Here is a 16,865-nt window from a genome sequence, read left to right as displayed (position 1 = left end):
ATATGTCATGACATGTACGTGTATATCGAGAGACATTTTGCATGGACACGTATTACCTCTTTGTGAATTCAGGAAATCCATTTTCCAATTTAACATGATCTACCTCTTCAAGTCACTCACCCTCACGTCTCATTATACATTCTAGCAGTTTTTAATCGTCAGATTTCTTATAACGTTTCATTTCAATTCTGGGTTCTCGAATCTGCAAACATAAAACAAAACCTAACACTACATCTTCAAACGTTGGCCTGGAATGGAAATTATTTTTAAACGACACCGGTATTTCCGATTAATGGTTCAGCCCTCAAATTTTGACCAACAAAATTTCCTATACATTCAATCTATATAAATCAACTTTTAAAAAAAGCACATTTGACTGTACGGGAAACTTTGTTCCATTTGCCCCATCGAATGCAATAACCAGTTGAAAATACAAAGCATTATTGTTAGCTGAAGTCGATTTCATGTTTTATGACATTAATTCACTTTTCTTTAAACCATTTTTACTTGCAGTGCGATACTGGAGTCGGAGTAGACGCCCTCTACGATCAGCTCTACCGTAAGCCCACCATGTCAATGCTGCTGGGATGCTCCTGTTCGGACGTGTCGAAGAGAGTGGGCCAGATCCTGCCCTATTGGAACGTGGTCATGGTAGGTAAGGGCTCGTCCAAACCTTTCTAGATTATGCCTCTGACTCTGAGCAGTGGGGGAGAACTGGAATAATTGTGCTTATGAATTAATTTATTAATAGGGTCTTGGGCAAAAGGTGGATCTATTTCAGTGCATTTTTGAAAAAAAGTTATGCCAACTTGTTATATGGGTGATACGGTTAGACACAAAGTTGGACAGTGGCGATGTTAGCATGCTTAACAAAAGAAGACAGTGCTCAGTCAACCTTAGTCATTTCCTACACCTAATTTATAAAGGAGTGTCGTGGCCGAGTGGTTTAAAGGTAAAGACCAGTTATGGTCATGCGATTGCATTGTGAAAGAAACGTTGTGGAATCGATCAGAAAAGGTTAATCATCTAGCATCTGCAAGGTTCTGGAATCATCAAAATGATAAGAAATTTGGCCCATTCTTCGTAAAGTTACAAGCACTATACACAGAAAGATGTATATGGGACTACCCTAAATCTCTCACAGACCATGAGAGAAACAAATTTACCAAATATATGAATTAGTAGGCGGTTTCCCGGCGAATTTGTTATCATCATGTATTAGTCAAAACATATTCTTTCACATGATTGGTAATGAGAGCTTCCATTTCATTTTTTGAATTTGGGGCGTTTCTAATACGGGTCTTTACCTTTAAGGCGCTTGGCACGACTCATGCGAAGGTCGAGGGTACGAATCCCGACATGACACTAATATATCATTTGGCAAGATATCAACCTGTACTTGTTATTCTCCACCCACGTGATAAATGGGTACCCGGTGGGATGCGACCGTCATTGTTGGTCAAACAGTTTTTAAGCGCCAAGTAACGCCTGGCTAGAATGCTCCCCAGGGAGTGGAGATTGTGCACACAGTATGCGCGGGCAAGTATTGAATCCAATGGCCGGGGTAATAGTATATATGTTAAGCGCTTAGAGACATCGTAGATGTATTAAGCGCTATTTAAAAGCGGAATATTATTATTATTACTAAGTATATGTTAATATATCTTCTATGTTATCAGGTCTCGTACGGGTCTACATCAGTGGCCCTCACCGATCAGGAGTATTATCCGACCTTCTTCCGGACAGTGACCCCCGATTCCTCCCACAATGCAGCACGAGCTTCCTTTATTGAGTACTTTAAATGGAACATGGTTGCCAGTCTCAGTCAGGAAGAAGAACTGTTCTCGCTGGTGAGTTGACTACGAATAAATTGTTTAGTTGTTCCGTGAACGTCATTGCATACAAATATATATTCATCAATATTTTGTTATTTAGCAGGTGTTTATCATTTTCAGATGATACGAGTACCTGTCTATCAAAACAATATATCTTTATTTTGTATAGAGGGAAGTTATAAGTTTTCAAGGTTACGGGCAAAACGACATTTCTGTCCCACCAGAAGTGTGTGTGCTTCAGACAACTGAATTTTACACGGAAGCTGCATTAAGGTTTTTTGCCGGTAGCTGCATAGCAACCTCAAGCATAGCATTTACCGACAAACACGACGAGAAATCAAAATCAGAAAAAACAACCTCTGGAGTGTGGTCTTTTTAAACGCATACAGAAGTTTCAATAATTTGTATGTGTGTGTAAATGCAATCTTTGATAAGATACTGATTTTTACTTCCATATATCTCCGTTTAGTCTCATTTGACAACGCCCCCTATCGGCAGAGTCCAGCAGCCTAACATGTACGTTAGCCTATGGACTTTAACCCCCCAAATCGTTAAAAAATTCTTTTTGTTTAAACGAAAAGCACATCCACCCCGACGTACGTTATCACTAGCTCTTCCATTGGAACCCTCATGTCCCGTTGATTTTTGAAAGTTCACCCGCCGAAATTTGATCAAAATAGGTCGCAGGCTCGACATTGCCTATATAACACATGTACAACAAGTCGAACTTTGGACTCAATTTACCACGCGATTGTAAGGTTATAAGTCAAGCACATGAAGGATAAGAAGCATGAATTATCATAGATCAGTTCTGATTTGTTCATTATGTCCATTTCATCCACCCCCCCCCCCCACCGTAATTTTTTCCATTTAGTATAGGCAAGCATTTTTCCGAGGTAAGCAAAAACATGAATATTCATGAACACCATGGACTATTCGATTATTAACAGAGGGGTGCAATTGTGCACCACATCAAACTCCCCTATTTTCAGTCAAGTATTTCATTGTATTATGTAGTTTGGCAGGTTTATTTTACTAACTGTTTAATTATCAGATATCAATGATAGTTAAAAGATATGGAAAAGTTTCTTGTATTTTATATTTAGCAAAAGCAATCTCACATACAAAATCACTATCAAGTGTCGTCTGATCCGCCGATTGCCGTCTGCTTTATACGCGAACAAGCTACGTTTGTGCTGGCGAAAATGAGACAACCGGAACAATATGGCTTCCATGCTGTCCCATTCAGAGCACTACTCATCAAAAATGAGTAGAGCAAACTTTGACGTTTTTTTTTAATGGATTTTTCCAGTGGTGTAAATTGTAGTGCAAAAAAATCGACGATTTTTCAAAATGGTTTGGTTATGTGTAAATGTGCCTGGTGATACAACCTAGTTTTTTAACTTTGTTTTCGCAAGCGTGTGTTGGCTGAAAATATCGAATCTTGATTAGAAAGAGGAAAGATGATCACACGCGGCCCATATTTCTTCCTTACTAATCATTCTAATGAACATTGGAGATTTTGCTGTCCTTATAATCTATTTCAATGAGTCAGTCAGAAAAGAACCCGTGTATGGACACACCCGATATAGTCTTACATTTTGTATGGATTGTTATGCATGGTATGTACGCCTTCGTGTCATGGATACGTTGGTCTCCTGCATTAGTTCAGTGACCCGTCCCCCGTTCATCTCTCTCTCCCAGGGAAAGTGGAACTGACAAGCACTAATCAGCGAGTTCATTTTCCTAAAAGCCTTTTGGTAAACATGGCGATAATGCCTTCCTTAAATTGAAGATTTAAGACTCATTTTCCATGTTCCACCATCGGCATTCCTCATCCTCTTCCCACAGTATGTACCTCAACGAGTAGAGAATTAGAAATGAGGGTGGGGTGTGGGAGCCCTGTTATGCAAATCCAACAAAGTAGAGCACATTTGCTGACGAGAACTAGTTTTTTGACACATTGCGTGCAAGGAGGAGATGGGTATAAAAGGAGGATACTAGAATACTAATCAAGATACAGGGCTATTAGTGAGTTATTTCGGGAGACTACATGAATGAGAATTTTGTAATGGTACGCCAAGTGAGAGTGACAGCTGAAGAATTAAATGCCGAAGGATTGAGACGGTACTTGAAATTCCCTTTTAAAGTGTATCTGTACTACCCCAAGCTTAAAGGCACCCGGTAATGTCATCACTAGAACAATGAAAATGTATTTCCCTTTGGTTAAACCATGTATTACTATTGTTAAATGCTATACAAGAGCAATTTGAAAGTTTAAAGACCTTAATGTGAGAAACGGAACAAGGTAAATGTCGTAAATTGTGTGATCCCTTCTTCACTGCCTGCACTCTTCACTATCATAAAACAGGATCTTGCATCATCACTTAAACTATCACTTCGTTCTATTCATTTTAGGATGAGGCATCTGTTACGCGTTTAGTTCAAAACACGGTTGCGTCCTTTCTCATTTTTGTAGAATCACCGAAAAACGGCGATCGTAATCGCCGATCGTAAACTCACAAAAAGGTGCGCTTACGATCGGCGGTTCTGCAAAATCGGCGATTTTGGGGAAGCATAAACGCACAATCATTTGTAAATGGGGTTAACGCACTGACGGCTACTGCAGACTCTGCATTGCACTGCTCTGGCTCCTCTAAGCATGATTCTGGCTCTGAGCCAGAATCATGTCCGGAGAAGCCAGAGAAGTGAGCATAAACAGCACACCGTGAAACTGCGATTACGATGACTATTTACGATGAGCGTTTAAAATCGCTAATTCTGCCTTCAAAATTGAGCTTAAACACACCCTTAGTCATACTAAAATACAAACATCATCGTCACTTTCACTTTGTATAGGAATAGGGGGAAACAATCGGGTGAAAATGGCCTTCCAATTAAAATCACTTCTAAATATCAATTTATCACTAAATACCCCAAAAATATAGCTCCGAAACAACTGTCATTGATACATGTAGCTGTTAGGGAAAAATCTTGTCTTTATCTCAAAGCGTAATAGTTCAAGTTTAGTGAAGATATGCTTTCACATCAACTTAAAGTACGCTTTCAAATTTACTTAATGTATGATTTCCCATCTACTTGAGATAGGCTTTTACTTCTGTTATGTAATACGTGTATTATAGGTGCAAATAATTCTTAATGATTTTAGGTGAACTATTTTTTTCTATATGATGATTAAAACGTTATTATCAACGATTTCTTTTACCTTATCCATGCTTTACCAAATGTGGTCTTGTGTATCTCAAATCATTATTTCCCAAGCATTCAGTTTCGATATCGGAACATGAATGTGTGAAAGCTACAAAGTAATGTAGCGCATGCAGGAATATTCTGGATATAATATAATGAGAATAAACGCTACAATGCCTTATTTAAGACCCTATCCAATGAAAATACAACTTTACATCGATGGAAAGCTGACTGAATGCAGAATACAACTATAGAGCAAAATTCCCTTTCATTATTACACAAAAGTAAATTAAAACCTAATTTTCCACACCCCCCCCCCCCCTCCAAATCACGGGTCAACAGGGGTCAAATATGCCGCAGTTACGGTCACGACATAACATGTAGACCTGATAGCTGTATAGCTGAGGTGATGAGCCTCGCTTAATTAATGGACAGTCATAATGAATGTGTGTACTCATAAGATAATGTCATCAAGTCGAAAGCTAGATTTTAGGTCCAAAATCTTTAGCTTTAGATTTAAAGTTTTCAGAGAGCTACAATGTATCACTCCTCTGACTGACATTTAAAAAACATATTATTGTAATATGGGTCATAAATTATCCGTTGATATATAATTAATCTATGTCATTGTTTAATTTCGACAGATTCTTTAAAGCAAAAACGACGGGCTTGTAATGAAAGATACATTGCACCTGTCACTTCCTATCCAATCCTGTTTAACTTTAAACATTATCGCCTTTATTATCGAGCAAATGAAAGAAAAAATTGTCCTCGTGATACGGATATATAAGCGAGACAATTTTGCTGCGATATTATCTTGCAAGGACACAAAGAATGAAAATCAATGGGATATTTATACGATTGCGTTATTAAGGATATGTGAGCTTACGTCACGAACAATTATGTGTACCGGTATTTGATTCGACGTCCTTATCTAAATTGCTTCGTAATGGTCATTCTTTTTTCATTAATGGGATTTGTCGTTTAATGTATTTTGGTACCTTATCGTACACATATTCCATTCCTACTAAACACTAATGAAACACTAATGGACATTGTGTATTCAATGCCATCATAAAGATCCACAATGATTTGTTTCTTTTTAATCAGAAAAAGAAATCATCGTCACCATCATGTTGAGAGCCTGAATTTATTTTATTAATTCATCATCATACATTTCCATTTATAATCACACTTTTAAAGCAGGAAAAACAGCACACTACGAAGTGAAATTCATAATATAATCATGATAATAGAAATAAAACTTCTGCAACAAACGAACATACCAAAGGAAAAGGAAAATGTTTTTGTTTTTGTAATACTGTAGACGTGACACCCTCATAGCACATTAGGATTGTTGATGGCATGCAGATCTAGATAAAAACCTAACATTTTCCAGAGGTACATTATGTTATCTGAATGCCTCTCTCCAAATAATAATAATTGCGTGCTAGTGTCCATGTTGTAGAGGATCTAATTTGTCTTACAGACCGGTACGTCACATTTGATCACGTGATATAATGTGATCAACAAACACAGTGGCGAGTAAAATCGATTTCTATCTGTCACCTGTCGGATTTTCTCCTTTAATCTAACCACAAATTCGCCCCCTACACTATTCTTTTTCATTCCGTCCCCAACATCCTCTACCAACCCTTTCCCACTTTCTATTTATGTTAATTTTCTTTCTATCCCATTCTGTCACTTTCGTTCTCCAATATAATGTTATTATCTCTCGCTGTCTTTCTTTCTTTCTCTCTATCTTTCTTTCGCTCTCTCTCTCTCTCTCTCTCTCTCTCGTCTATCTATCTCTACCTCTAAAATCATGCTCATTCTCTTCTCACTGTCTTCTCAAGTTAAACTCTTCTCTTGGTTAGTCACTTTCATTTCCATATTTCGTTGTCTTTCATACATTATATATCAACCATATACTCACCGTGTCGTAAAAAGGGATTTTGCTCGTGTTTTTTAAAAGTGAAAGAAAAAATACCTCTTTTGGGAGGAGATGTAAAGAATTGTTTGGGGATAACAAAATTCTTGTTCGAGTTTTCGGCAAACTGTGACCAGATGGTTACCTCCATGTTTACACCCCCCCCCCCCAACAAAAATAAAAGGAAAGAGTCGCAATCAAATCGTATCGTGTTTTGTTGACAAAAGTGCAATCGTGCGTCGGACACCCATCCTCAAATCACATTCATATATATCATGAAGTATTTATTTCTTCCCCTTCTGTCTTCACTTCCTCTTTTCCTTTAGGCCCAGACCAAGATGAGCAAGTACTTTGAGAGCGATACGAACATCACTTTCTCGGCTGTATTAAGTTTCGTGGATGACCCCGGGCCGCAGATACAGCAATTAGAAGAGAAAGATGCCCGTATCATTATCGGAAGTTTTCAAGAGGACGCTGCCAGGGCTGTCTTCTGTGAGGTGAGTAGGCTACCCAAGTGACGTCCCCAAAACCCCAAATATAACCGCCTGGATTATAAGCCAAACAAAGGATAAAACAACAAGAAACAAATAGTCGTTAGCGAAGTCCATGCACACGAGAAATTATGCTCCCTTGTTTAGATGTGGCATATTTGGGCATCTGATTGTATATATTGACTATCGTCAAAGTTTGTTTCAAATTGTTAGTATAGAATACGATCCGATTTGTGACTTGAGATTTTAAGCATTATCCTTGGGTCATTTTCATTTTCAGTGGGACAATTTTTTTCAAACTTCCGTAAAAATAATCTACACAAAGAAGCGCGTGATCCCTTTAAAAGTCCTCAAATTACATACTAAAAGCTTGTGTGATTTTTTTTTCTTCAGTCAACCATTTGCCATATGACTGAAGAAAAAGAAAAATATACACACAAATGCGTTAAACCATGGGTTAAAATCAGAACCTCGATTTGTAAATTCGGGCCATAGGGTTTCACAAAGTGTCGGGTAAATTGGACCAAACTATTTGTAGATGAGATGGGTTTATTTCACAAACATTACCCCCGACATTAATTTTTTAGTAAATAAAGGAGCATGTTTTCAAAAAAGGTCTGGTAACGCGAACACCCGACCCGACGCAATGACCCGAAAAATTGAAGTAAGCCGTTTTAAATTGTGGAAAGAAGCCCTTCTGATTGATGTTGGCCATTGTAGTACAAAATAAAAAGAACACATCATTCTGCGAAAAAAGTTTGACCCGTTCATAAAGTACCAAAAAGCCCTTGGTTTTATCTGAAGGTTACATCTTCGCTCAATTCACCTGGCGGATATGATATCGATTGTTTAAAGACTTCGGTGTGTCATATTTCATAAACATAACGGAAGCAATAAGCTATGATTAGCTATCACATCGATTCGAGGTCATTACCTTGAAAATGTTGACAAAATGCGTCCGCGACGACCTCCAAAGATGGTCCGTCAGGTGGTATCATGGAATAAACAAACAATCAGAAACCCCTCTTAATAATCAAAGCATTGGGAGATAATTCCCTAGATGCGTCACACAAATTAGCTCTAATTCTCGCTCTACAATCAAGAGATGATGCCCCCAAAGGATGCGTGAAGACACACTGCCGGCTGGAGAATTCATTTATCCTCAATTACCTGGCGCAAATGGCTTTTCGGCTTCTTTGGATAGGAGTTGTCACTTCCAAGGATTGATGCGCGCCGCTTTTTCTGTATGCCAGAGAGCGGCGTCCTTCCCCTTGCTTTTCAGGTCATTGTTTTACGATCAATTTAGTGTCCTTATTAACCTTTTTAGGGAAGGCTTGCGGGAATAAATTGACAAACTATTTGTTTTTTATTTATTTGTTCCTGTTTGTTATTTTGCTGGTAATGATGCTTGTGCAATAGCTTTGATTTCTTCACGAGACAATCGTCTTGTATTACGCCAATCAGGCAAAGTCGCACAGCAGGGGTTTAGGGTAATTCCGAATATAATATACTTGGTTTCAAAGGCCCGACTAAAGCGGTTTGATGAAGTTTTTCAATCGTTTTAACGGACTCTTTTGTAATGTCTTTAAATGGGATTAGTAAACAAGTGAACATTATGACTCTGTTTCTTCCTAAGTCATTATCATCATAATGTACATGGAACCGATTTAATAAAAAAGAATACATTACATTTTCTATGAGCAGACACTTTAATACCTTAACCATCATGTTTGTTAAACTAGATTCTAGATAAAGCATATGAACATCTAAGCCCAGAATAGGAAAGACAGAAAAAGACATGACAACAAACTTGATGAAAACATTAAATGCACACAATAGGGATCACAAAGATGATAATCATGTGAACCGTTCAAGAAAACCTAAATAAACATCACCGGATTAATGTGAGTTTATAACGATAAATGACGATGAACCAGGGTCTACAAAAGGTCATCTCAACTTTAGAGGATCTATTCCAGACACACCAAACAAACAAATAGAAAACTCCTGGGATTTTGTGCTTGCGTAGTCATCATGTACATGGCTGAACGGATTATCATTAATTCTTCATGGCGGAGTTCATACGGACGACGACCACAGCAAAATAATGACAGAGTGCGGCAAAACAACAAGCATGACCTCGGCGAGGACATAGGGAACGAATTTGCGAACCAACAATGATTATTGTACAATGGTAACTTGGAATTGATTGATAGGCTGAAAGAAAGCACGGAATGATCACGTCCTGTGTCGGAAAAAGGCTAGAATAGATATAGATCGGTGGAAGTGATGATTTGGATTACGCTATACGTGATTGAATCTGTGTTTTCTGAATGACTGGGTACGGAAGAATCTCATTAGTGAAGTAATTGGAAGATCAAGGACGTTTCAAAACTATCATATCGAAGAGAAATCATACCACGGTATTGTCATGATTATTTGGCGCTTGCGTTTTTCCTCAAGGATAGGATATCCACGTATCAGTTGCCTCGTTTTTCATTCATTTTATTTGTCATTGGATCGAATACAGATTGATTTTTTAAGGATAAATATAAGTGCGTAATGGCTCAGAATGAACTCGAATGACCTAGAGCTATATTTTAGAAGGATTTTCATTAATTTTGTTCCTTTCATTAGCGCTTAAAATGACTTTGAGCATTCATTTTGATATATATTTAAGTGCAATCTTCGTTAATTCGTACCTTGGTTTACATTAAGAGCATATTGATTTAATTGAAATGCTAAGCTTTGAAAATAGCAGACTGGTCCAAAGCGGAAGTTTTAATAGTGCAAGTACCAGAAGTAAAGTTTATACGAGTCGATTAGATAGTAGTAGTAGTATAACAAAAGTAGTAGTAGTAGTAGTAGTAGTAGTAGTAGTAGTAGTAGTAGTAGTAGCAGTAGTAGTACTAGTCAGTGACGGATCCAGGGGGGCCGGCCTTGAGAAAAATATCATGTAAAAACACGTGATTTGTACCTTTTTTAGGAGTTGCCCCCCCCCCCCCCCATCACTGAGCGACTTTTCGGCCGGCGCGATTTTTCAAATTTTCAAAAGTTGGGCCCCCTCCCCCAAGAAATCCTGGATCCGCGCCTGGTATTATTAGTAGTAGCAGTAGTATTAGTAGTAGTAGTAATGATAGTATAGTAGTGGTAGTAGCAGTAGTTATTGTAAGTGCTGTAGGAGTAGGTGAAAACGAGGATGTTGATTTAACGAGGTCAAAGAAAAGAGAGGTCATCAGACATTCCTATTTTAAGATCACCAATTATCTTTCTCATAATGTGATACCATCTTGCTCAAACCGCTATATCACTTTAATTACTGTCGTAGACAAGTTATAACCGCCTACACCTCTTTAAGATGGCAGCTTACAGACAAAACTGTCTCAGGTTTGGAAATCTATCGTTCTTATATCCGCCGAAGAATCACCTCATTACCACAATCTGGTCAGGATGAGTAACGCGACTCTCCCGTTTACTGTGAAAATCCTCTCATCCCGTCCCAATACGCCTCATAGTTTTCATTAAAGTAACCCGGGTAGTATGACACTGTGATCACCATCCGGACACTTTAGACGCGAGCAAACCGTACGTAGCGTGCACGTGCTGTGAATGGTATACGTTGTGTACACGTAGGGAACGGGAGCGCGTGGCGCCTTTTACCTGGGTATGTTTCATCACGTGACTTGTATACTTGTGGCGCCACGGAGTGCGTTCGCACAGCGTATGCTATCACGTGTATGATTAGTTTACTCGACAATTTAAAAAGGAAGTGGACCCGTGCGTTTGTAGATAAGCAACTAACAACCGACAAATTGTCTAAATGTGATATAGGGTAATTCATGATCGATGAATGTCTTTAATACCAAGGGAGTGTGGGACACGAGTGCATCTACTTCTTTTCGAGAGAAAAAAGGACCTGTTGCCATACAAGACCAAATACACGCGGCGTTAAAATCAAAAATCTCGTGGAAACATCGGTTTCAAGGAAAAAGTCGAATACAGGTATTTTGAGAAAGCTTCTTCTCATTACTTAATTGTGCAGAAGAGACACAGTCATATTTTCGCTATTTCTGTCTGCCTCTCTCGAAATCTGTTTACCCATTTTTTGACTTGGTTCATCCATTTTCACGTTGTTTTCGCTTCTACCAATGTCTTTTCTTCGTTCAATCTCATCTTTGTTCTGAAACTGCGCCCCCCCCCCCACCTCTACATCTCTCCCACGTCCTTTCTAGATCTATATTGTAGTGTCTAGATTGAAGTGTCGTATAGTCGAGTGGTTTAAGCACTTGAAATTCAAAGGTTGTGGTAATTCGATCCCCGACACGGCACTAATTTCATTTGACAAGGCATTAATCTACATTTGCCACTCAATACTCAAGAGAGAAACGGGGACCTGGTAGGATGACGGAAGCATTACTATGTGTTAGTAATTGCCTATGCCCATATAATAGGAATACTCCTCCGAGAGTGGAGATGGTGCACATTGTGCGTGAATGAATCCGATGACTATCTGAAAAGCGCTTAGAGACGGTATTCAGTATAGCACTATATAAATCCAGAATATTATTAGTATTATCATATCTATATCTTTATAATTATTTATCAGTATTTTATATCTTGAAGTAGTAGCAGTGCAAGCGCCCTTATCGGTGTTAAGTGTCTTAACAAGGTTCGCTAGAATAAAATGATGCATGTCTCGAAATCTGCAACCTGCTACGGTTTACGTTCCAAATGTCTGTGAGGGCAACGGCTTTACCCTGGGGACTGTCATTTCGAATTTGAAAGAAAATACCCTGAGCCAGTTTGGGTGGTATAAGCTGTCAGTTGCTCTTTGGGGCACCCTTTCACTTTGCACTCTTCTTCTGAGCTCAGGCCTGTCTTCATGAGCTCGAGATTGCCAAATAGCCCGTTATTTCTGATTTGGGAAATAATCCCGAAATTAAACAAATCGCGTCTTTATCACCTCGGGACTTGACCTCGAAACTTGAAACTCGAGCTAGAGAAATTAGCTCAAGATATTTTGCTCAGCGTTCGCGCATAGTGCGAGACTTCGGGCTGGTGAAGACGCACCGGACAAATAGCGGGATATTTTGCAAACTAGCCCAAGATATCTTGGGATGATTATCTCGACCAAATATCCCGCTAATTGCAACTTCGGCCTGATGAAGACGCAGATTAACTGGATAATTTGCGATCGGGATAGTTAAAATAGCGGGATATTTGGCAATCTCGAGCTGATGAAAACAGGCCTGATTAATGTGTTCATATTACGGCCGAATCAACAAACTAGTCCACGACGAAGTAGATTCATTTGTGGTCAATCTGTGTGATTGCGTGGCTGTGTAAGGTTACACTGCCCTCGAACAGTGCACTGTGCTCGAGTCAAGAACATGGCATTAGAATGTTTCTTCCTCGTAATACGGGGATTATCGGTGCCTCCCGTAACAAAAATGTAGAAACACCAAATCCCGTTCTGTATGATTAAGAGCCTGTAGAAAGAAAGTGAGAGAGAGAGAGTTCTTTCGGTTGCGTCCTATGGACGACTACTAAGTAAATGTATAGATAATGGTAGAGAAATAAGAGACGTATTCTTTGGTGAAAGGATTGTATAGATTCATGCTTGGAATATATAATAATAGGTCCATTTATATTGGGCGGCTGCTACCCATTTACTTCGCGTGGGTGAAGGGTGACAAAATGTAGACAAATGGACATTAGAGCCGCGGCGGGACTCGAACCGCAAACCATGTGATCCACAGTCCGGTGACGTAACCACTAGACCACGACACCACTGAATAGATTTTCCTTCCATCTTTCTAATCTTTCTCTCTGACATTGTTTTGATTTCTTCACTTTAGGCCTACAAGCGGGGCCTGTATGGGGCAAAGTACGTATGGCTTCTCGTAGGTTGGTACATGCGAGACTGGTGGCTGGTCGAGGACGATCGCATCGACTGCACACCCGAGGAGCTCACCGAGGCCGTCGAAGGCTACTTCGCTGTCGACAGCATGGATACCAACGTCGATGACCGGATGTCGGTCTCGGGCCTGGTGAGTTGTCGCGACTTTTTTTTAATGTTTCTCCCCCTCCATCTTGCCTATTCTTAGTGTTTGTGTCGTTGGATTGGAATTGTCTGTCCATTCGTCTCAATAAAAAGAGGATTTTTTAGTTTTAGAATATCACTTAGCAATTAGGCTTTCAGAATACAAGATTATCATGAGAGATTAAATTTCTTTTTTTAGTGGAAACCTCGATTTTTTTTCAAAAGAAATTTTCGATTCAGACTTTTACGTCAGACCAACCAATTATTGGCCATAGGATGTAATATGATTGTGTGATCGGTCTGGTGTCGGGCTCATGTGTTTCACAAAGATCTTAAGTTGGACCTATCTTTAAGTAGGACTTAAACATTATTGAAAGCCGTTAGCATCTTTGAAAATATTTTGTAAAAGTTATTTCAAAAGGGAAGAAATGTTGATTCTAATCATTCATATTTTCTTTTATCAAGGAGATTTTATATTTGTGGAATTTATGAAAAGAACATGAATTTTTGCTTTTGAGAATATTTATTATTTTAAGACTACAAATGACTCCATAAATTTTAAGTCCAACTTAGAGTTAAGTTCAACTTAGGATCTTTGTGAAACAGCCCCCTGGTCTGATTTTTAATACTTCATACTTCTGTGCACTCTAGACCTCATCGGAGTTCCGAGAGGAGATGAAGCAGCGTGGAATCGAGCACCTCTCCACCCACGCCGCTCAGACCTACGATGCCGTCTGGACCATCACACTCGCCCTCAAGGAGGCCATGCAGATAGTCACGGAACCGACGCCGAGCAACGCATCGATCCTGACGACGACCACGACGACGGTGATGAGCGACGTCGGGGCCGCGGAGTTCTCGTACACGGATGAAGGCATGAAGGATGCGCTGATCGACATCATGTCCGAAGTAAAATTCACCGGTGTTTCGGTGAGTGTCAAATGGCTGTAGTACAACCTGATTTTACTTGCTGGCTCCTTGCTTTTTAACCAAATTTTGTTTGGGTAGGGCAAGATGAAGTCAAGAAAAATGTGAGGATGCAACTATCCTTGGCATAGGATCGTACAGGAGAGATTAGATGCCCCTACCCCCCCCCCCCCCCCACTCCCTCCCCCGTGCCCCCATGGTGCACATGCCCGGTAGGATGTTTTGCTATAAAGTGTATTCATCCAGTATACAGTATTAAGACATGTGAGTCAAACTCACTTTGCTTTATAAATCGTTTTGAATAAAAGCAATTATCATTAAACTTCTTCTTTTTTGTCCTTATCAACATGCGGGATGCAACAGTGATCCAGGTTGAGGGCAATTTCTCTTAAATCTAGAGATCACTGGGTCAAAGGGCAAATCCATGTAATAGTCAGAAGTTGTATGCTACAAATTGTTATTAGGACCACTGGCAATTGTTAATTATTTTCAATTAAACACGATAATGTTTCATGAAATAGATAAGTACCAAATATAACCTTAATGATAGAGGTTCTTACTTATTTTTGTTCACCTCCTTACAGGGTCCTGTTTCGTTCGCTGGTCCAGATCGATTTGGTATTACCACATTCCGGCAAAATCAAGGTAATTACTTTTTTTACAAACACTTGTGATTTTCCACATAATTATACATACATTGTGCGTTCCACAGTGTTGTTTTATTATCATCGACTATAAAGCGTTTATCTTGCTCTTATTCAGGTGGAGAATTAAAACGGGTCGCTTTGTATTTCCCAGAGAGTGAGCTGCTAGACTTTGAGACGGAGGGGACTGTGCCAATCAACTGGGCCGGTAAGTTAAACCATTCTAGAATCATGTTAAGCAAAAAGAAAAGTCACGAAAAGTGGGATAGCTACAAAGGTGTGGGGGCCATTGTTGGATTGGGGGCAATTAGATTACATACTCCCCTACAACAGCTTAGAATAAAATTAAATTCAAAAATCAAGACGAAATCGGACGATTCGTTCCCTTTGATTCGTGGTTTATTAGTTTAGTTATCTAACACCACGCCATGTCTTAAAATTAACGTATTCAAATCCAATAATTTGCATATTCATAACATCATGTTTAAGCAATATCATACCATTTTCCATTATTCTGTCATCCACTTATGTTAATCATGGAAATTATATAAAGTAGATAAAGAAGATGATCAGGTAGTTTGATTATATAGAAATGTGATAAATACGATAAAATCATATCAGGTGGATTAACTTGTAAATCAGCCATGCGCAAAGCAGCATTTAAGGAAATATGACATTTCATTCACAGAAATGCACAATATTTGATTATACATATACCGACAGAAAAAGAGCAAGCTTCGCATCAGTGCCAAAAATAGTTCTGCATGAAAAAAATTAAGTTATGTTTATCACGTCGAACTCTGAAACCATAGAAACTGTAGATGGTCAACGGCCTGAATACAAATAGAGCGATGAAAAGGAAAATTCCAGTGCGGTAGTAACACCTAATATCTCAAATGTAAGCTTGTTTATTCTTTCTCCCAACATGAGTCTTTCATCTTCATCATGTTCATTTTATTGAAAGAGGCTCCGACAGGTGGCCCCATTTTTCTTGTGGAGTAAAGCATACTGCGATGCAACTCCAAACATGTTGAAATAGATGTTCTTTTTAAGCAAGAGAGAGAAAGTCGTTCACCCCACGCACTCTAATAAAATGTCTCCTTCGTGCCAGTGTCGTTTCATTATTACCATAGCCATCCAGACCAGTTTGATTGTATTGTTTCGAGCATTTCCAATAGAAGAACGTTTACTACAAATAGAAAACATATATACAGTGATATAAAATGTTGTCTGAGTGCAATAAAAACAAATTGCATTCGTGTATTTCCTTCGTGAAGAAAAAAATGATCTCAATGTAAAATGGTAACCATGTTTACATTAAATATTGATTCTCTCCTCAGTTGGCGGTTATTTCATTTTCGCAAATCAAAATTACACTCCCCTCGTTTTCTTTCTTTTTCTTTCTCATTCAGACTCTTTTCTACTTTTTCTCACTTTCTCTCTTTTTTCTCCCTTTTACTCTTTTACTCCCCAACTCTCTATCTCTCTTTCTCTCTCTCTCTTTCTATCTATCTCTTTCTTTCATTCTCTTTCTGAGCAATTTCCCACTTTCTATGAACTCTTTCCCTCCTCCCCCATCCCTCTCTCTCTCTCTCTCTCTCTCTCTCTCTCTGTTGCTCGCTCGATGTCCCTCCGCTCACTCTTTCTGTTTCTCTGTCTCTCGCTCACCCCTCCCTCTCTCGATTTTCGGCATTGTCCCTCTCCATCTCTCTCTATATCTGCTCTACTAGAAACTGTCAGTCATATACACAAGATCGCCATTCATCTTCCTTAACTAGCTCAATG

At 39.1% G+C, this 16,865-nt stretch overlaps 1 protein-coding gene across 1 annotated transcript in view; it reads left to right on the top strand.

Moving 5' to 3' along the window:
- Positions 1 to 553: 553 nt before the first annotated feature.
- LOC105444068 (gamma-aminobutyric acid type B receptor subunit 2-like) overlaps positions 554 to 16,865 on the top strand; it is a 29,439-nt gene continuing 13,127 nt past the window's right edge. The window contains exons 1-7 of the mRNA XM_030980910.1: positions 554 to 651; positions 1,680 to 1,850; positions 7,302 to 7,472; positions 13,325 to 13,516; positions 14,161 to 14,439; positions 15,021 to 15,081; positions 15,199 to 15,288. Coding sequence (XP_030836770.1) covers positions 571 to 651; positions 1,680 to 1,850; positions 7,302 to 7,472; positions 13,325 to 13,516; positions 14,161 to 14,439; positions 15,021 to 15,081; positions 15,199 to 15,288 — 1,045 coding nt within the window. The 5' untranslated portion in view covers positions 554 to 570. The remainder of the gene's footprint in view (positions 652 to 1,679; positions 1,851 to 7,301; positions 7,473 to 13,324; positions 13,517 to 14,160; positions 14,440 to 15,020; positions 15,082 to 15,198; positions 15,289 to 16,865) is intronic.

Source organism: Strongylocentrotus purpuratus, unplaced genomic scaffold (genome assembly GCF_000002235.5).
Source record: "Strongylocentrotus purpuratus isolate Spur 01 unplaced genomic scaffold, Spur_5.0 spur5_scaffold_11, whole genome shotgun sequence".
NCBI lineage: Eukaryota > Metazoa > Echinodermata > Echinoidea > Camarodonta > Strongylocentrotidae > Strongylocentrotus > Strongylocentrotus purpuratus.
This window is presented reverse-complemented; position numbering and strand designations above follow the sequence as displayed.